The sequence below is a fragment of the Pygocentrus nattereri genome, chromosome 24 (genome assembly GCF_015220715.1).
Source record: "Pygocentrus nattereri isolate fPygNat1 chromosome 24, fPygNat1.pri, whole genome shotgun sequence".
Taxonomy (NCBI): Eukaryota; Metazoa; Chordata; class Actinopteri; order Characiformes; family Serrasalmidae; genus Pygocentrus; species Pygocentrus nattereri.
In genome coordinates, this window is record NC_051234.1 from 19180062 (window position 1) to 19201464 (window position 21403).

Below are 21403 nucleotides of genomic sequence, written 5' to 3' on the forward strand. Positions count from 1 at the left end.
ACCACTGTACACATTTCAATCAAGTAAACTCAAAGCACTTGTTTTCAATGTAGCAATATAAATGAAAAAATCACAAACTGACACAGTTTCATGCCTTTCCAATCTAACGCGATGACATGAAAAGACTGCACGCATCATATTTAAAAACAGCTCACATTTCAAATCTGCAATTATAGAACAGTCTTGTGCTTTTTGGCTCGTTCTATAATCAGGTAAATTTGCACTTTGTCTGACAGGCGCTACAGCTAAAGCTGTAACCAAAGCCAGCTCGTTTGACAGATATAGCTCCGTCGGTGAGGAATGGCAGGCCATGCAGAAACTGACATTAAAGTGTCCGAGAGCAGTGACTGACCCACAGCTAAGAGAAGGACGAGTGGAAAAACATCAAATGTCAGGCTGAAGGGTCACGGGGGTCCAGCTTTGGGTACCCTCGCAGCTCCTCAAGCGAATGAAACAAAGGAAGGCTCTCACTCACAAGTAAAAAACACTCAGCTTGATTGGGTTCAGGTGTTTAACCCCTGAAGCTTGTTTGCATGTCTATGGTTGTGATGTAAACAGTCACTCACAGTGGTTTGATATTAAATATGTACATTGTAGAGACATAGATGTCATTGCACTGGTGATGTCCACAGTGCAAATATAGACAATTTCTTTACTATCCAAAACCACCAGGGAACCTACACATGTCTTCTGAGATTTAACAGTGATGATGGTAAAATAGTCGGAAATTTGACAAAAATATGTTTTCTTTGGATATCATAGTGCCTGCGTGTACCGCTCTACTGTGACTAGAGTAAAAAAAGTACATTTCAGGGCAAAACCTTCTCAAAATGATTGTAAAACAATATCTCAGGCATCAGACTTTAGATGTGGATGTCTGATTCCTGTCACCACCACTGTGAGCAATTGCTCTGTAGGTTTCTCTAGAAAAGAGCATTTCACACTAAACCGCTCTGAATGACTTTGTTTGCATCTTAACCATTTAGTTATGCAGAAATTTTGAAATATTGGTGGAATTTCCCTTTAAGTACTTAAGTAACTGTTGTTGATCTGATGTTTAAATGTGATTTTAATAGCTAATTGACATCACACTTGGCTCAGACCTCAGCTATGCAGCCAAATCTCTAATATACAGATTTATGATCTGAACATATCTGGCTATTTTGGATATATCACTAGCGTTTCCTGAATTGGGGTGGAACTGAACACTCTGTGTGATTCCATGATTATGAAGAATGAAAAATGAATTGCAGATAAGAAAAGGCATGCTGATTTAACATTTAACAATATATTTCAACAATTTTACAAACATGTTTTAGTGCTTAGAGTTACGAACATATTTAGGAAAATCAAGAACACCTTTTTCATAAATCACATTTCCTCTAACTATTTTGCTGGAAATAATGGTGAAAAATCAATGAAGTTGTTAGGAATTTTTAAATATATTCAATACTACTACTACTACTACTACTACTACTACTACTAATAATAATAATAATAATAGCAAAAATAAATTACACATTATCTTGAAACTAAAGTGTACACTCGTCCAAAAATATTTATGCGCTACAAACTGTTGACCAAAGTCTTCAATTATTAGCTGATTAACAGTGTTAAGCTAACTGCTATACCTGAAAACTACAATAACCAGAGTGCAAGTGGCGCACAGTCCGAGGAAATGACGTTTCTAACAGACAGCCAATCAGCCAATGCGAATTACTTTGCGAGAGGAAACGGATATGGTTTTAAAGCGGAGCGAATGTGGAATAAAAAGTCATGTAGGCTTCTTTTTAGCTTGTTTTTAAAACGAATGTTAGTCTAAATAAGTCCAGTTGCGCCGCTCTGTGAGGAGTTAATTAACATGTGCACAAAATATGAACTTTATGTTCACTTAAACGGACATTTCACTTAAATGAATTTCTGCCAAACTCCATACATAAACCCGTGTTACCGTGGAAATGGCGATGGTCACGTTACCATGGCTACCGAACACGGTGACGGCTCTGGCGTTACTGCGACTATTATGATTATGTTACTACGATTGCTGAGCTTACGGCGTTGCCTATATTAGTACTACGGGGTGGATTGTTGGTCATGTTTCCATGGTCACGGCGTTAGCCGCGTTACTATGACGACAGGACGCGACCATGAGCCCAGTAGTTTCTTACTGCCTGTAAAAGACAGAAACTGGAGAATTATTGGAGAATTGTAAACTGCTAAACTGAATGTGGTGGAGTTTAAGAGAAAAAAGAAGACGGAAAATGTCCTCGACTCACTTACACTCACAGAGGTAGGTTAAGAGGCTGAGTTACTGGCTTTGTTAACCTTAACGTTACAGCTAACCGCGTCTGCTAGCAGAAAGGAAAAGGAGTTCAAAACTGTTACTGCAGTAAAAGTGTTGTTACTTCAATGAAGTAGAAATCGTTCGAGCTGAAGTAAAAGTGGCCTAGAAAAAAACAAACAATCTAAGTAAAAAAGATCTTCCAAACTTCCAAAAACTCCTGTAGGACCGGATTACCTAACTGCACTGGTGCACCCAGCATCTATTAGCATAGGAGCTGAAGGTGGTACGACTGTGTTTTTCTCTTTTTGGATCCTTTTGGTCGAAAATAAAATGCTAAAGTGATGAGAAGTGAGCAAGTACGTACACCGATCAGCCATAACATTAAAACCACCTCATTGTATCTACACTCATTGTCCATTTTAGCAGATCCACTTACCATACAGGTGCACTTTGTATTTGTATAGTTATACAGTGTAGTCGATCTGTTACTCTGCATACTTGGTTAGCCGCGACACCCTCTTCTTTAATGGTTAGTGTCACTGCTGCACTGAGAATAACTGACCAACTAAACATATCCAGTCAACAGTCCTTTGGGCAGTGTCCTAAGACCACTAGAGGATGAATAACACAAACTTTACAGCAACAAAGGAGCTGCTTTCTCTGACTTTACACCTAGAAGGTGGATCAACAAGGTAGGTTTGTTTAATAGAGTGGACAGTGAGTGGGCACAGTGTTTAAAAACTCCCGTCTAATGTACTTGTACCAGCACAAAGCACACTAACACACTACCACCACGTCAGTGTCACTGCAGTGCTGAGAATAACACCACCAAATAACACCTGCTCTGCGGGGGTCCTGACCATTGAAGGACAGGGTGAAAGGGAGCTAATAGAAAGGGAGCAGAGACACAGATGGACTACAATCTGTAATTAAAAAACTACAAAGTGCACAATATGGTAAGTGGAGCTGATAAAATGGGACAATGAGTGTAGAAACAAGGAGGTGTTATGTTATGGCTGATCAATGTATAACTGAGTAAATCTAACTCGATACAGGTCTTATGCTTTTTTGAACATCAATTGATGTTTGAACATCAAATTAAGTATTAAGTGAAAAAAGTTAACACATCCTCTACAGAGAACACACACATTTTAGTCCACAATTTCTATTTATTTGTGAAGTTTGCTGAGGGAACAAATAAAACATAAATATGAAATATGCCCTAACGTTTGCATCCGACTGAACCAGGGGCACCCAAACATTTGCATCCGACTGTTCTACTCACCCCTTTAAACAATATGGTTTCTTTCAACAGACCGAAACGCACTATGGCACAGAAGTCAATGAAAAATCCCAGAAGTCGGTCCCGATTTTCTGTCAAAACTTCTGAAAACTACATAGAGAGGTGAGCTGAAAAACCAGAGTAGTTCAGCTATTTCACAGACTCATTCTTTCACATGTTTACTTTTAATGGCCCTCACTCAGCTGTCTTTAATTGAATAATGGCTGCAAACTGAATTAGCTCAAGTGGATTTTAATGGCATTTTAAAACCTCAGTATTAACAGAGGACACTGCGAAGTATATGCTTATTTTTTACTTTGACTAGGATGCCACCTGAGGTCATCCTGAAGATTCTCTCTTATTTGGATGCAGGGTCGCTCTTCTGCTTCGGCTTTGTCAACAAGCGCTTTCAGGAGCTGGCCAACAACAAGTACATTTTAGTTTAGAATGCTTTCATACACGACTTGACCATGTTCTGTGTGATACATGATATTGATAACTGCAGTTACATCCATGATAACACTAAAATCCATAAACAGAAGCATCCCTGTTAACATGCAGTTTATTTATAATTATTTTGAAAGAAGAACATATTTTCTCAAAAGTTTGACTTTTTGATCTCACTCATGATAATGACTGACCATGTCAGAATAATGACTTATTTTTTAAGGACATCTCAAAATATTTACTTACTGTGTTGAAAATAATGTCTTGCTAGATGAAAATAATGACCTATTATCTCATTATAGTGGCCTTTCATTATTATCCTGAAAACAATCCTGTTGTTACGTAATAACTTAATAACTCATTATTTCATAAGATAACATAGTATCTCAAAATCCCAAGAAAAGAAGTCATTATTTAAACTCAAGGTTAAAAAAATACAGCATGATTTGGTGGTTGAGATGTAAACAAAGTAATTCAGAGTGGTTTGGGGTGAAATGATTCATTGTACTTCATAACCGTTTCATGTAATAATCTTCTGTGATGGAGCTTTTAGAGGTGCATGTCTGGTTCCTATCATCACCATTGTGAACAATTCTGACTCGAAATGTTTCTCTAGAATGGAGCATTTCACACCAAACCGCTCTGAACGACGTTGTTTTCATCTTAATTAGTTAATTATGCAGACATTATGCCGAAAAGCCATTTCCTCATTTAAGAGAAGAAACCAGTACAAAACAATCCAACCAAAACATCAGGTTTGTAAACGTTCTTTCAGCATAGTGTATCAGCACTCAGGCTTCATTAACTCTTGAAGTTGATCTCTTGATGCTGAAGTTCATCAATACCTGTAGTGTACAGCACTACTTAGATGCATATTAGGGACACAAGTGAGTTTTGTTTCCATGTTGGTCTGTTTAAGAGCTTCTACACACAATTCCCATTTGGTCAGTTCTAATAATGTACTGTTGTTTACTCTAGTGCTATGTGGTATCGGTTTTATGCTGGCCAGCAAGCGAAAAAGAAGAATCCCCGGCTAATAGATGAGGTGACAGATGGCCTGAGTGTGGTTGGCATACAAGAAAGGCCTGAGGGATACTGGAGGAAACAGTTCTTCAAAGAACTGGCCGGGTACAATGCAAACTGGAAGAAGAAGCTTAAAGCCATCCACCTGTACACAGGCCTGCCAAGCCAAACGGCGCAAATACTCAGGTGAGCCATCAGAACGGCTACCATTGAATTAGCTGTTGCTACATCTTCCAGAAGTAATCAGTTCATCTCGATCAATTAAAAAACATGAAATGAAATGTGATTGATCAGCAGTGATCAGTTGGCAGTTAAGATGATGACCATGCTTATTTTAAATTCCCATTCTGCTCCCTCGTATAGTTAGAGTCTGAATGACATTCATATTTCTATGCATTTTTTGACATATAGTTTTTTAAAGGTTTTCGAGTTTATCTTTTTTTTTTTTTAACAATAAGCTATTTCTGAACCGTTCAAATGCTATGCATGGTTTAAAATTTTACTGTCCATTTTTAGCATGCCGTTTTTGGCATGGAGGTCTTAAGTGCAGAACAAAAAGCACAACAAAAATAAAAAAAACAGCAAAGTAGAAAACACTACAGCAAATTTGAAAACACAAATTAGAATGTTTCTAAATTTATGAATTTGCTGTAGCATTTGTGAGTTTGCTACTGCTATTTTTAAATGTACTGTTTTGTTTCTGAGTTTGCTTTGACATGTCTGTCTTTGCTGTTGTGTTTCTGACTTTGCTGTTGCGTTTCTGTCTTTGCTGTTGCATTTCTGTCTTTGCTGTTGCGTTTCTGACTTTGCTGTTGCGTTTCTGTCTTTGCTGTTGCGTTTCTGTCTTTGCTGTTGCATTTCTCTTTCATGTTGTGGTTCTGTGTTTGCTGTTGCGGTTCTGTCTTTGCTGTTGCGTTTCTGTCTTTGCTGTTGTGGTTCTGTCTTTGCTGTTGTGTTTCTGTCTTTGCTGTTGCATTTCTAACTTTGCTGTTGCATTTCTGTCTTTGCTGTTGCGTTTCTGACTTTGCTGTTGCATTTCTCTTTGGTGTTGTGGTTCTTTGTTTGCTGTTGCGGTTCTGTCTTTGTTGTTGCGTTTCTGACTTTGCTGTTGTGGTTCTGTCTTTGCTGTTGTGGTTCTGTCTTTGCTGTTGCGTTTCTGTCTTTGCTGTTGCGTTTCTGTCTTTGCTGTTGCGTTTCTAACTTTGCTGTTGCGTTTCTGTCTTTGCTGTTGCGTTTCTGACTTTGCTGTTGCGTTTCTCTTTGGTGTTGCGTTTCTGACTTTGCTGTAGCCTTTCTGAGTTTGCTGTTGCGTTTCTAACTTTGCTGTTGCATTTCTGTCTTTGCTGTTGCGTTTCTGTCTTTGCTGTTGCGTTTCTGTCTTTGCTGTTGCGTTTCTAACTTTGCTGTTGCATTTCTGTCTTTGCTGTTGCGTTTCTGACTTTGCTGTTGCATTTCTCTTTGGTGTTGTGGTTCTGTCTTTGCTGTTGTGGTTCTGTCTTTGCTGTTGCTTTTCTGTCTTTGCTGTTGCTTTTCTGTCTTTGCTGTTGCGTTTCTGTCTTTGCTGTTGCGTTTCTGTCTTTGCTGTTGCATTTCTAACTTTGCTGTTGCGTTTCTGTCTTTGCTGTTGCGTTTCTGTCTTTGCTGTTGTGTTTCTGACTTTGCTGTTGCTTTTCTCTTTGGTGTTGTGGTTCTGTCTTTGCTGTTGTGTTTCTGACTTTGCTGTTGCTTTTCTCTTTGGTGTTGTGGTTCTGTCTTTGCTGTTGTGGTTCTTTCTTTGGTGTTGTGGTTCTGTCTTTGCTGTTGCGTTTCTGTCTTTGCTGTTGCGTTTCTGACTTTGCTGTTGCATTTCTCTTTGGTGTTGTGGTTCTGTGTTTGCTGTTGCGGTTCTGTCTTTGTTGTTGCGTTTCTGATTTTGCTTTTGTGGTTCTGTCTTTGCTGTTGTGGTTCTGTCTTTGCTGTTGCGGTTCTGTCTTTGCTGTTGCGTTTCTGTCTTTGCTGTTGCGTTTCTGTCTTTGCTGTTGCGTTTCTAACTTTGCTGTTGCGTTTCTGTCTTTGCTGTTGCGTTTCTGACTTTGCTGTTGCGTTTCTCTTTGGTGTTGTGTTTCTGATTTTGCTGTAGCCTTTCTGAGTTTGCTGTTGCGTTTCTGACTTTGCTGTTGCGTTTCTCTTTGGTGTTGTGTTTCTGATTTTGCTGTAGCCTTTCTGAGTTTGCTGTTGTGTTTCTGACTTTGCTGTTGCTTTTCTCTTTGGTGTTGTGGTTCTGTCTTTGCTGTTGTGGTTCTTTCTTTGGTGTTGCAGTTCTGTCTTTGCTGTTGCGTTTCTGTCTTTGCTGTTGCTTTTCTGACATTGCTGTTGCATTTCTCTTTGGTGTTGTGGTTCTGTCTTTGCTGTTGTGTTTCTTTCTTTGCTGTTGTGTTTCTGACTTTGCTGTTGCGTTTCTCTTTGGTGTTGTGGTTCTGTCTTTGGTGTTGTGGTTCTGACTTTGCTGTTGCATTTCTCTTTGGTGTTGTGGTTCTGTCTTTGCTGTTGCGTTTCTGTCTTTGCTGTTGCGTTTCTGACTTTGCTGTTGCGTTTCTGACTTTGCTGTTGCGTTTCTGACTTTGCTGTTGCATTTCTGACTTTGCTGTTGTGGTTCTGTCTTTGCTGTTGCGTTTCTGACTTTGCTGTTGCGGTTCTGTCCTTGCTGTTGCGGTTCTGTCTTTGCTGTTGCGGTTCTGTCTTTGCTGTTGCGTTTCTGTCTTTGCTGTTGTGGTTGTCTTTGCTGTTGCGTTTCTGTCTTTGCTGTTGTGGTTCTGACTTGGCTGTTGTGTTTCTGACTTGGCTGTTGCGTTTCTGACTTGGCTATTGCGTTTCTGACTTGGCTGTTGCGTTTCTGATTTTGTTCTAGCCTTTCTGAGTTTGCTGTTGTGTTTCTGACATTGCTGTTGCGTTTCTGACTTAGCTGTTGCGTTTCTGATTTTGTTCTAGCCTTTCTGAGTTTGCTGTTGTGGTTCTGTCTTTGCTGTTGCGGTTCTGTCTTTGCTGTTGCGGTTCTGTCTTTGCTGTTGCGGTTCTGTCTTTGCTGCTGCGGTTCTGTCTTTGCTGTTGCGTTTCTGACTTGGCTGTTGCGTTTCTGACTTTGCTGTTGCGTTTCTGTCTTTGCTGTTGCGGTTCTGTCTTTGCTGTTGCGGTTCTGACTTTGCTGTTGTGGTTCTGTCTTTGCTGTTGCAGTTCTGTCTTTGCTGTTGTTTCCGATTTGCTTTTTTTAGTTTATTAATGTTTTATAGGCTTTTTTAGTTTTGCCTTGTTTTTTTTTTTTTTTTAAACTCTAATTATTTAATTAATTATGAAAATAATCAGTAGATTACTCTTTAACTAGTGTAATTGATAGTGGCAACACTAGTTTCTTTGTAGTTTGTTTTAAGATTTTTTCCCCATTACACCATTTCCCTGTTTACAACAACAGCATTGTATGATTGGAGCTGGACTTTTTTTTTGTTGAGCGCGATCTCAACAAGCTGAAATCCATCCAGCACAGTTTTGCTAATTGGCTCGGACTAATTAGGATAAATCACATCAGTGATCATGTGTTAACGGGGCCGACTCCGTTTTGTTTTCTGGAAGCCTCTGACAGTGACATTGCTGCTCTGAAGCCCATGCCCTGTTAAAAGTCTCTCAGGGTTGTTGTGCGGTTTCATCTGTCTTCTAATTAGTCTGCGCTTTTTATGTGTTTATGGTTTCCTCTTGACACATTAGTGTGTTCACTCCTGTCTCACTTTTTTGTAATACAGATCATGAGCAGTGGGCAAAAACTATTTTTTGACAATACATTCACAGTAGAACTGATTACTCTGAGTTCTGACACAATGCACAAGTATCGTTATATTTAAGAAGTGCTATCAAAAACTATGAACACAATTTTTTTTAATTAAGCTGGGCTAATTATGTTCTGCTGGACATTACTCAGATCCAAACCCATGATTTCCTGACAATAGCACAAAACCATAAGGGAGCCTCTTCTGAATGTAATGAAATCTTAATATTTTTATAATCTTTATTTAATGAAACATGCACCTGGCCAATGTTCTTTAAAGGGCCCATAAAGGGCCCATTTTCTTCTACCTCTCCCCCCAAAAACATTATAATTAATTTTGCATCACCATTTTCCTTCCTCTCTTCATCCCCTACAATCAAACAGGCAGTTTTGTTACTTAGCGTTTAAGACTGCTTTATGTAAATGAGCACTGTTCTGACTGGCTGTCCTGTATTGTGCCTAGTTCGAAAAGCAGTCTGAAAGCAGGCTGAAACACTCAACGTCAACATAAGTGGGCAAGGCTAATCTGCTGTAGGCAGAATGCGCTGGTTTTTGTGACATCACAAAAACAGTGAACTTAAAATGGGATGTTTAACATATATGGACTGTATTGATCGGGAAGCAAATGTTATGTTTTGAAAAGGTAACAGTGTTTACATGCTATGTCAACCGCTTCTTGTGATATAGGTACTAACAGTGCCCACAGTATGCTCAGACAAGCGTGTCTTGGCACAAAAATTTAGCACAAAATTGGTAACACGTTGTCATATCGCATCCCCCCCAGAGAAACATTCTGAAAAGCTGAAATGTTGTCCCTTTTGTTATGGCCTGTTTGAACTCCTGATAATAGGGCATATTTGCTATCAAATGTGTCAGCGAGTGTTTCTCAGCCCCTTGCTGTGTACAGGCTTATTAAAGGTTAGCCTGTGAGCCGGCAGCTCAGATTTGCTCAGTGCTCTTGGGGCAGCTGGCTATGGAAACGCTGGCTGATGATCTGCGGGCCGCAGTGCACTGTTGTCTTAACCTCTGATTAGAGCTGCCGGGCCACTCAATTTTTCGAGTTGGTGAGCGTGCGGGAGTGGAAGTAATTGTGCTCCGCTCAGAAGCTTTGGCGAATTGTAGAAATAAATTGCTTGGCCCCCTTCCTCGTGCCCAGACATATCCCACTGGGTCCCACTGTTACAGAGGCTCAGGAGGATGAGATTTACCTCCGTAATAATCATCTCCGCTCACTCCCAGACACAAACAACAGCTATTAAATCTCTCCGGAATTCAGCAACTTCTGCTCCCTTCTGCTTCATTCCTATCACTCTAATTGATGTCATAGGGTGCTTCTGTTGGCCTCCCAAATGTATCATATGGGCTGTTTCCTTAACTTAGCAGCTAGTTTTAGTTCTAAATGAACGGCTTTCTTTGCTAACATATGTTGGCCTGTTGCTAACTTACAAATTATGCTTGCATTCCTCAGTGTCTTTAAAACTGAGCTCTTGGCTGTCTGTTTGGTTTTGTTTTTTTTTCCCAGACTTAGCCTCAATGCTTTATTTATTTTCCTGGCTAGCTTTAGCTTTACATTTCTTCATTGCTAATAACAGTTAGCATGGTATTGAGCATTTAGCAATCTCTTTGTTTTGCTAAGCTCAATACTTCTGGTTGGCTCCCAAATGTGTCATATTGGCTGTTTCCTGAACTTTGTGACTAGGTTTATTTTAAGTTGAACACGTTGATGTTGCTAATCCAACAAGTTAGACATGTTCCAATTCCAGTTCAGATCCATTTCCGCAATCTGGTTTCCAAATATATCATCCCCCCGCCCCGCCGCGACAACTGTACATGTTTAATGTGTACTTTACCATTACTGTTTACTACATTAGTAAAGGTAGTAGCCTCAGCGCTTCACAGATGCATCTGATGAACGTTAGCTTGTTGCTAATCTAACTAATTATGTGTATTGCACTGGTCAGCCTATATGATACTGAGCGTTTGGCTTTCAGTTTTTTCCATCTCCTCCCTTAAAGGAATACAACAGCATTTTAAACCAAACCGCTATGCTGCATCTGTAGTGTATGGTCAATTACTAAAGACATTTACTTCTCTGTACTAAGAAAAGACCAGAACCTTCTCTGACTCAAAGCATAGTTATAGTAGGAGCCAAAGGGCAGAGTTGCTTCAGCTTCAGGATCTGACCATTATACCAACAGTTAGTTACGGCCCTGAGAGCTGATTGGTTCTAACCGTTCTGTTATTTCACCATAACATCACGGGTTTTTCACAAACACTGTATCACTCCGCTGAGACGCTGCTGCTAAGCAATGACTTTGATAGGAGCTAGTTGATTGTTTTTACTTTGTGCACAAACAGAAAATTGATACTTTTAAGATCACATTTGACCGACAGCCGACTTGGTCAGACTCTGAAGATGAGACGACACTAAATTCACAAACTGTCAGTCGGTCTGTGTGGAGCTGGAGAACGAACTGCCAGCTGTGCCAAGAGTGAGCGAGTCTGTTACTCTGACATAGCAACAAGCTGCTTGTTAAGGAACTATAATTTTGCGGAAGGAATCGCTAACATTAAATGATATGAAATGCAACGTTCACTGCCCAGTTTATTAATTTCTTACTTTATATATTTAACTGTTGTATAAAAAGCAATAGAACACTCGAGGCCATTTGTTATCGTTATAACATCACGGCTGTGATGATCTACAGCAGTAGCTTTGGGCTCGTGCCTGTGACCAAATCACAGACGTGATGTTATTTCGTGATAACACACTCTCTCTCGTGTTCTATTGCTTAATTAGCTTCTGTTATAGGGGTGTTTAATTTTTTCTGTTCTTTTATAAATAGAGGGAAGTGAGAGTCTGTGTTAATTGAGTACAAGCTACAGATGCAGCAGACAGGGACAAGGTTGGAGATTTCCTTTAAAAGCAGTAGTAGCCTCAGTCAGTAGCTGCATGTTCTGTCTGAAATGCAGTGTCAGATGTGGTTTGTGTGATGTGTGGCTGGTAGGAGTCTGCGTGTTAGATGGGCGGTCACGCTGACGGATGGGAAAGGACGGGAGAGCACCTCTGAGCAGACTCATGTCCACTTCACCGATGCGGCTGTCACTGTTAGCTGGAGTGCAGGCGACTGGCCGTTTATTGACCAGCTCACTGTGCTGAAGCTGCATGGAGTGGTGCGAGTGCCCCTTCAGTGTCCAGATGAGTACAAGTATGACCCCCTGATCTGAATGTTTTTTATAACCTTTTAAAAAATCTTAGTATTACATTATTACTGTTGCTGCTAGTACTATTATAACCATAGATACCTAGTTACTTTACTATAATTGTGATTAATAACTTATTTACAATTTATTTTTGTATTGTAATTACTTATTGATGATAAGAATCTAGATGTTTCATAATACATTGTGATAATTTTGTGGTTATATACTGTCATGCAATTCTACTAATAATACTACTACTACTACAAATAATAATGATAATAATAATAATAATAATAATAATAATCACAAAAGCTTCACAGCCTGCAAAATGTAATGACCCAATCATTTCAAATGCAAGCAGATATAACACAGTATTCCGCATAGCCTCTCTAATGTAACATAAAACAACAAAAACTCATAAAATTGTTTATTTTCTATCATTTATCCATGATGGATAAATGCCATAAAAACAAAAAGAGAAGCCTTTTACACTGACTTGAACTCTAAATATATTGAGTGAGCTATTTCATTTATGCCACTCATACATTATGCCAGACCAATCAATGAGCTTAATCTAAATATTTAGGTAATTTGATATCTTAGATTTGCCAATGATTACATCAGTAATATGTGTCATATTTCAAATGATTGGGTTGAGTAAGTGTTTATATTGTAAAACGAAAAATGGTCAACAGCCTCCTAGCAGGCCCACAGCTTGAAAACTACTGATATATTACTGCTGCTACTACTACCAACACCACCACCAACAACAATACTACTACTACTACTACTACTACTACTAATAATAATAATAATAATAATAATTAATAATCTGCTCCTATTTATTATCATTTTTATTATTATTTAGTCATTCTATAGAAATGTCAATTTTTTGTCCCTAGTGTTTACAGATATATTACACTTGAAAACATGTTAGGGTTAGAATTTATTTAGATTTTCAATGAAAACAATAAGTTTTTTTGAGTCATCAATTTAGCAATATTGGTTTTTAAATCAATTATATAGAATTCCAGGCACCACAGAAGTGCTCATTCTCACAGTCATATGTAAAGGGTGAGGCCATATTTCGAGGTAAAAAGCATGCTTCTCTGCAATTTTAACCACAATAATTGATACATGACTATAAAATATATGATTTAAATGGCATAAAGGAAACAAATGCCAAATAAATACCTTAAAATATATAATGAAATGTGTGGTCCCCAGGAGTCGTGTCACTGGTGTTGCAGCATTTAAAAAAAAAAAAAAAAAACTTTATTTTGAAATAATAATAATAAAAAAATCACACTGATGATGTCACTTCACTACCATTTACCTGTTTTCTGAAGATCTGTGTAGAAAAGCACATGATGAGTTTACTGTGTCTTTTCAGTTATCTGAATTTTTTTAATTTAGCTCATGATTTCATATCAAGCTTTTAGTTGAAGTCACTGGTTTGACCTACTTTATTCTTAGGTAAGTGTGAAAAAATAAAATGCAAATGGATTAAATTACCTATTTTAGTGGATATTCCATGATGGACAACATGTGGTTTGATGCTCTTTAGCAGCCGTTTAGTAAAATGCATTTTTCATTAAAAATATCTCTGGTGTTACCTTTCTTATGTGTAACATTAATACTCTCAGTAACACCATGAGTCCGATGGATAGATTAAAAATATTTACGTTTCTGTAGAAACTCTATTTCTATTATTATTATTTCATCATAATCATTATGATCATTGATTTATGCCTTTATAGGCCGGGCTGGAAGTCCCTCCTGACAAAAGTGAAGTTAAATAAGGACGTGTGGAAGCTGTGTGGTTCAGACAGGCTGGTTAAGTTACTGTATACAGAGCAGGGCATCACTGTAGGGGTCTGGCAGGTATGTATGACCTGAAATCACTCAACCAAAATGCAAATCACAGCGATTAAAGTTACCACTCTTTCTACTGAAACTCTGTTAGATAAATTTATTATCTGCGCTGTAAGCATCATAAACCCATGTATTTATTTTTCAGGAGCAGAGGGAAATTGCATTCATCATGGTGAACTTACATTATCACCAACTTGTGGAAAGAAGTCTCCTGGGGTCGTGCGTTGTGTAAGCTTCTTTTTGTCACCCTAAACTGTGCTTTTTTGGTCATTTATTATGAAGACAGACCTTTTCGCCCCCAGATTTTCCAGAAATTACATCATCTCTCATCTTTGTTCAAGGTTAAAGCAGTTTTCACAGGCGTCTCTTTAGGCCTGTGTGTTGGTCACAGGCGTATGGGTGTGTGTGGATTGGTTGTATGACTCCACCTTCTGGTGATGCTGAACACTGTCCGTGCACATGCTGTCGCCTCTTTAACTCATACACACACCCACACTGTCTGACACCACACTGGAGCTCTCTGAAGTCCGTCAGGCCAGCTCAGTGCTGGGTTTCATTCCAGGACTGTCACAAATTAAAACTAATCAATTCAAATGTACTTTCTTCATGAATAGGCAGTGATAACTTTTCAGTTTGCATGATGATAATGCACATTTTAAATTAACACCCTATTCGATCCTATCCTATCCCATCCTATCCTTCCTGTGCAGTGCTACATGGTGCGCAGCAGCAAACGAAATCATATATAGAGTCGTTTGCAGATGTTTAGTCGAGTTTTTTTGAGTGTAATGTATTGGAAAAACATTCCATGACACAAATGTGCTGTAACTTTTGTGTCATGCACAGAGGTTACAACATCCATCCAACATATTTACTGTTAAGTTTTTTTTTTTTTTCCATTTTGTGAAAGCTACGTGAGTTTGGGGGATTTGGAGAATGTGTTATAGCACACAACGTGTGGGTTGCGGTTCTGACCCCTTCCCTGACTGGATGAATCTGATGATTACAAGCAAGTTCAAAGAGAATTCAAAGAGAACTCAGTCAAAACTTGGTGAAGGCTGTGTCTTCTGAGTGAATTATCTACTATTGCCATTATATCTTCATCAGCATAATAATGATTATGACTATATGATTTTGCATTTGAGACCCAAGCATCAAGGCAGACCTTCTGTTTGAGCCTGTGCATGTGATGTAAAGATTTATAATGTAGCCTAAAAAAAGTCCTGGCATTCCACCTCTGACTTTTATTTATTTTTGCTATTATTTCACCTCACAGCAGCACATGCACACTATATTTTAGCTGGTTTTATTCTACTGACTTAGTAAAGCTACATCTTTAAATTTTCAATGAAAATATATTACATAGTGCAGCTTTAAATTCAGCAAATTGATAGTGTGTGTGTGTGTGTGTGTGTGTGTGTGTGTGTGTGTGTGTGTGTGTGTGTGTGTGTGTGTGTGTGTGTGTGTCAGTCAGAACAAAACCGTGTATATCCATTTTTTCTGTTTTTGACATAATTTGAAAATACCCATTGGCCTTTACATTGTGTGTATTTCATCAATGAATAGACCAAAGAAAATGGCCCAAAATGGAAAAAAATCTAGTGCCATTGACTTGCATTAAAAGTATCTTTTTCCTTTTTCCTGTAAAAATGACCATTTTGGAGGTACAAGGTTTTGTTCTGACAGTAGCAATATATTGATATACACATAATAAGCCATGCAGCATCCAGAATGCCTAATATTTTAAAAGAAGTTACTAAATCTCAAGACAGATAACCTGACACTAGACATGAAATCACGGTAAACAGACAATAAAATGTGACCAGACAAGATAAGACATCTAAAGTATTCTGTGTCTAGTTTATAACAGTTCAGCCCACACTGTAAGTTATTACTGGATACGATTAATATTAATATGATTCCAAACTTTTGAACGGTAGTGTATTTTGGATTCTCAATGTTGTCCAATTTTATTATTTGGCCTGATTACTTGAGTAATCATCAAAACAATCTGTAGATTTGTGGATTACTAATATAATTACTGCTCTCCAGCCAGTATCAGCCAGCAGAGCACACGGCTGCTTTTGATGATGTGGACCCCGAGTACGGTCTCCATGGATACGCTGCTCATATCGAGCTGCACAGTACAGCAGGGAGCATCGCATCTGGACGCTTTAGCCAGCTGTTCTGCACGAAAGGTATGTTTTACATTTTTGCAGTTTTTTTACATTTTAGCACTGAACCGAATCCAACTCTGTCATTACCTATAAAACTAATGCGCTTTACTGAGGTTTCGTCGGACTGTTATTGTTAAACACAATAAATTTTACTTTGTTTCCTACGTATGCTACATACAAAACAGTATAAACCTCATATTCGCAGAGGGCAGTGCTGGATTTAAACACCTGGGTGGAAGTACAGATACTCCAAATATGAATGTCTGTCAGCAAATAGGTAGAAATTGTGCACTGAAAAATACCGTTTAAGTTTGTTCTTAGTAGAGGATGTGTGGACTTACTTTCCACAAAAAAAATCCACAAAACATGAAATTTGACCCGGAGGCCTATACTTCATGTGTATTGTATACAATAGATGTCTTAAGTCACTTAAAGCAGTTCGATATTGCTGCCCACTATCACCATGTTCGTTCAACCTATGTTGAACATACACATACATTATAATAGAAGCAGGACTGCAGGAAGATAACTGAGGATTCAAAGTTTGGTGGAAGAAAAATCAATAACCAATAAACTCAGATAGACCTGAAAGCTCCGATAAGTTAAATAACAGACTGAGAAGATGAGGCTTACAGTAATGGCCTCTAACTTTACCATTAATAATAAAGATGTAGAAGTGGTGGTCAGCGTTTGCCTGCTCAGATCAATTAATAACAGCAAAGGATCCAGCACTCAAGACATATGACACAGATTGGCACTCAGCAGAACAAGGATGAAGGTTCAAAGCTCTTCAGTTGTAGCAACAAAGATCAGAATTGTCCCTGCTGTGGTCTTCTCTATGATTCTTCATGTCTGTGAAAGATGGACATGAGGAGAAATATTGATGCCTTTGAACTTTAATGATGGTGAAGACTTTTGAGAGAACTTTGGATGGCAAGAAAATAAAAGGATTCTCAACAAAATTAAGCCTCACATCTCACTCGAAGCCCAGACGACCAAACTGAAAATGTTCTTATGGACATAGGAGAAGAACCTTTTTAGTTGGAAAAGACCGTTACAGCGCCTTCCATAATTATTGGCACCCCTCGTTGTGTTAAAAGCCTTAAAATAAATTACTTTTTTTTATTTCAGAAGCATAATCTCATGCTGAAAATTGTAGAAAAATTTAACATTTAACTCAATTGAATAAAAAAAAGCCTGACTAAGAAATCATTATTTTTCATAAAATTACCTGTTCCACAATTATTGGCACCCCTAACAATTCCTAGAAAATAAATGTAATTCAAGCATTTCTGTCGTTTCTACTGTAGTTTATAAAGTTGATCAGAGTATTTAGGAACGTTTAATTAGTAATTCATCATTTCCTGTTTCCCTGGGGTATAAAATGATGAGGCCTATTTCTCTTCAACATGGGAAAGACAAGAGAACACACCATTCAAGTAAGGCAGATGTGTGTCGATCTTCATAAGTCAGGCAATGGCTACAAGGAAATAGCCACTCGCCTACACCTGCCCATATCTGCAGTCAGAGGAATCATCAAGAAGTTTAAAACAACTGGAACAGTGGCGAACACGCCTGGATGAGGACGCAAGTTTATCTTGCCATCCTCCTCACTGTGCGTGGTGGCAAGAGAAGTAAAAAGTTCTCCAAAGCTCACTGTTTGAATTTGAGTAGCATCTTGGGGTCACAAAGTCTCCATAACAACCATCAGGCGCTATCTACATGCCAACAAGCTTTATGGGAGGCAAGCACGGAAAAAGCCTTTTCTCACTTACAAACATAGACGTAAACGTCCGTGGTTCGTTAAGCGGTACTGGGACTTCAACTGGGACTGTGTGCTTTGGTCAGATGAGATCAAGATAGAGCTTTTTGGCAACAAACACTCTTAAGTGGGTCTGGCGTAACACAAAAAAGCACTTCATGCCCACTGTGAAGTATGGGGGAGGATCGATGATGTAATGGGCCTGTTTCTCTTCCAGAGGCCCCGGGAACCTTGTTAGGTTGCATGGCATCATGAACTCTTTGAAATACCAGGACATATTAAATCAAAATCTGGTGGCCTCTGCCCGAAAGCTGAAGATGGCGTCGTCACTGGGTCTTTCAGCAAAATAATGACCCTGAAAATGCAGCCAAGTCCACACAAAAATCGGTTCACCAGACACAAAATCAAGCTCCTCCCATGGCCATCTCAGTCCCCAGACCTCAACCCAATTGAAAACCTGTGGGGTGAGATGAAAAGGAGAGTACATAGGAGAGGACTCAGGACTCTGGACAATTTAGAGAGGTTGTGCAAAGAGGAATGGTCGAAGATCCCTCTCTCTGTATTCTCCCATCTTGTGAAATGTTATAGGAGAAGATTAAGTGCTGTCTTGTTGGCAAAAAGGGGTTGTACAAAGTATTAACGTCAGGGGTGCCAATAATTGTGGCACAGATGATTTCATGTGAAAGAATTATTCCTTAATGTGGGATTTTTTTCACACTGAATAAATGCACTTGAATTAAAGGTTGGATTTTTCTCTTTTTTTGCATTATTGTCATATATATATATATATATATATATATATATATATATATATATATATATAATGTGTATATATATATATTATAATATATAAATAATTGTGGAGGGCGCTGTATTTTGGAACGGTTCAGTGCAAAAGAGGAAGAGGACGATCAGCAACAAAATGGATGGAAAGAAGCAGAGGAATCATGAACAAGCTATTAACAAGCCTAAGACCCGAACAAAACACAGAATGCTCTGGAGAAATACTTTCTACAGTAATAATAAATGTTAATGATAAATAATATCACTTAAAAACATGAAGGGATGAAAAAATTGTTAAGGCAGTTTTACAAAGACATGTTTGTCTTTTTTTACTTTTATTTTGCCTCCCCCATCAAACTGTTCCCTGCAGATAAGCAATATTTCCCTATTGTAATTACATTTGGTGGTTCCAGCCTGTGATCAGCACTGACAGTAAGTAGAATGATGTAGTTTTATGTTTGCATTTTCATGCAGAGACAGTAGAGGGCACTACTATCAAGCATTTCTTGCTGGTTATCACCAAACAACCCATGCTAAACATTTGGGAAATGACCAGAATATGTAGACATGCAGTGGTTTATTAGGGACCAGAGGAAAATATTCATGTTTTATTACAAATCTCTGTGTATTGGAGTCTTTAACACATGATATTATATACAGTGCAACCCTGACACATGACCAAAAATCATTTCTTATCATACCAAAAAGATAGACCTCACTATGTGCCTGTCCTGATTTTTCAAAATGTATTTGTAACTGTTTGCAGTTGAGAGAATACATTTGCTGGATCTAATTTAAAACATGAAAAAGAATGAATTAAAATAGAAACTGTTGCACTCAGTCACTTTAAATGAAATACATTTGATGTATTTTTCTTTAGGTCTTATGTTAATCTGCTGTAGCCCAGTATGATATTTTGTTTATTTTCCCCAAACACATCATGTCTGTCTGTCTGTCTGTCTGTTTCTCTCTCTCTCTCTCTCTCTCTCTCTCTCTCTCTCTCTCTCTCTCTCTCTCTCTCTCTCTCTCTCTGTAGATCAGATTTCTGATGGGCATTTACAGCTGAAAGTGATCAGCAAAAGCAACAGATCCCAACATGCTCCTCTGTGTGGAAGCATCAGTCTGCCCTGGCGCACTGATGCCCTGCAGGGACAGATAGAGGTATTTATATCGTATTTATATACAAACAGATTCACTTTCAGTTGAAATTGAAACAAAATTTATTCATGTTTAATAGTTGCAAATTTAGGCTTGATTTATTAGTTTGTCTTGCTAATTACAACATGTTTGTAGTTAATAAACAACCAAAACTAACAAAGTTAACTAACATTTATTTTAATGTATTAATATAATAATAATTAAATAATCAATTAATCGCACATACCTTTTAGATTATTCCCCTAATGTAACCTGAGCTTTATGATCATTATTATTGTTGTTGTTGTTGTTGTTGTTGTTGTTGTTGTTGTTGCACATATAAGTTTTTTTTATATTATTCTTCTACCAGGTCAGATTACCTCACTTTATCTTATTAATAATAATAGTAGAAACACTACCACTGCTGCTGCTGCTAATAATAATAATAAGGAGAAGTTGGTACGTGTTAATTTATTTATTTGTTCATTCATTCATTCACTCTCCTCAGGGTTGCTGCATGCTGACTCTCACTGTTTTTGATGAAGCCCAGATTCCTTTTTGGTGTGTCAGTGCTCCTGTAGCCATGACTACATCAGAGCAGGCCGAGGTCTCATATGACTGTACTGGAGAGAGTTTCTTTGTGCGGTATGAGGACGCAGAGGGGAAGGTGGAGATCGAGCTGCGCTGGATGGAGGATCACAAACAGTACTTTATGGTCAGTCTGATCATTTTCCTCTCCATTAGCAAAGTGAATAAGCACTTTGGGAGAGATTACTTACCCCAGTGAACATTTACAGGCTACACAATGTTCTGTGTTAAAAGCATTATTTTGTGAATTTAAGCTGGATTCTCATTATAATGGGTTCATCATTCAGTATTATTTCACTGTGGAATGGACTGAATCGATTGGGAATGTTGATTCAAGGTTCATGCTACATTTTTACCAGCAGTCTGTGAAGTTTGTCCAGCCTAGCAACAGTTGCTACATGAGAATGCATTTGTAGATGGAGCCTAGATGGGACAATTTGTGTTTGTTTGTGGTGTAAATAATGTGTTGTTGTATCATAACTATACACATATTTATATTTTGCTTTTTCTATGTTTAAAGGAAGTTGTTTGCTTGTATTTGTTAGGAGCAAATAAAAGAAAATATTCTTCACTTTCATTATTTGTGAATAAAATTAGTATTCAGTGCAACAAGCTTTATTTATGTCCGTTTATTCATTTGTGTGAATTTTTTGGTCAGAATATTTATCCCACTGTGAGGCATTACAATGGCATGTTATCTGCTCTAGAGAAATACTGTATCTTTCCACTGATTTGGCTCCTAGTTGATGCATAGAGACAACAGCCAAATTAGGTTCAAATACCATTAAAATGATGCTGTGTTCCTTTAAATTAAATGTTGTGGTTGCAATTTCTCATTTGGTGCAATATCTGCCAATGGTCTACCCACAGGACCACCACTGATTAGGTATTGGTGGATCTTCCTCAGCACTACACTGACACTCCTGTGCTGGTGGCATGTTATTGTATGTTGTGCTGGTACAAGTGGATCAGACAAAGCAGTGCTGCTGGAGTTTTAACGCCAGTGGATGTTACAATAACCCAACTGATTTATGGAGGTTGTGGTAGC

General features: G+C 38.3%; 1 protein-coding gene across 1 annotated transcript; it reads left to right on the forward strand.

The window, feature by feature from the left end:
* The first annotated feature begins 1787 nt into the window (after nucleotides 1-1787).
* On the forward strand, nucleotides 1788-20956 carry fbxo15 (F-box protein 15). The gene is made up of 10 exons (XM_017696144.2): nucleotides 1788-2290; nucleotides 3600-3689; nucleotides 3892-3996; nucleotides 4992-5222; nucleotides 11838-12038; nucleotides 13794-13917; nucleotides 14054-14136; nucleotides 15961-16106; nucleotides 19667-19791; nucleotides 20276-20956. The coding sequence occupies exons 1-10, from the start codon at nucleotides 2226-2228 to the stop codon at nucleotides 20552-20554; spliced, it is 1449 nt and encodes a 482-aa protein (XP_017551633.2). The 5' UTR covers nucleotides 1788-2225; the 3' UTR covers nucleotides 20555-20956.
* Nucleotides 20957-21403: the final 447 nt, after the last annotated feature.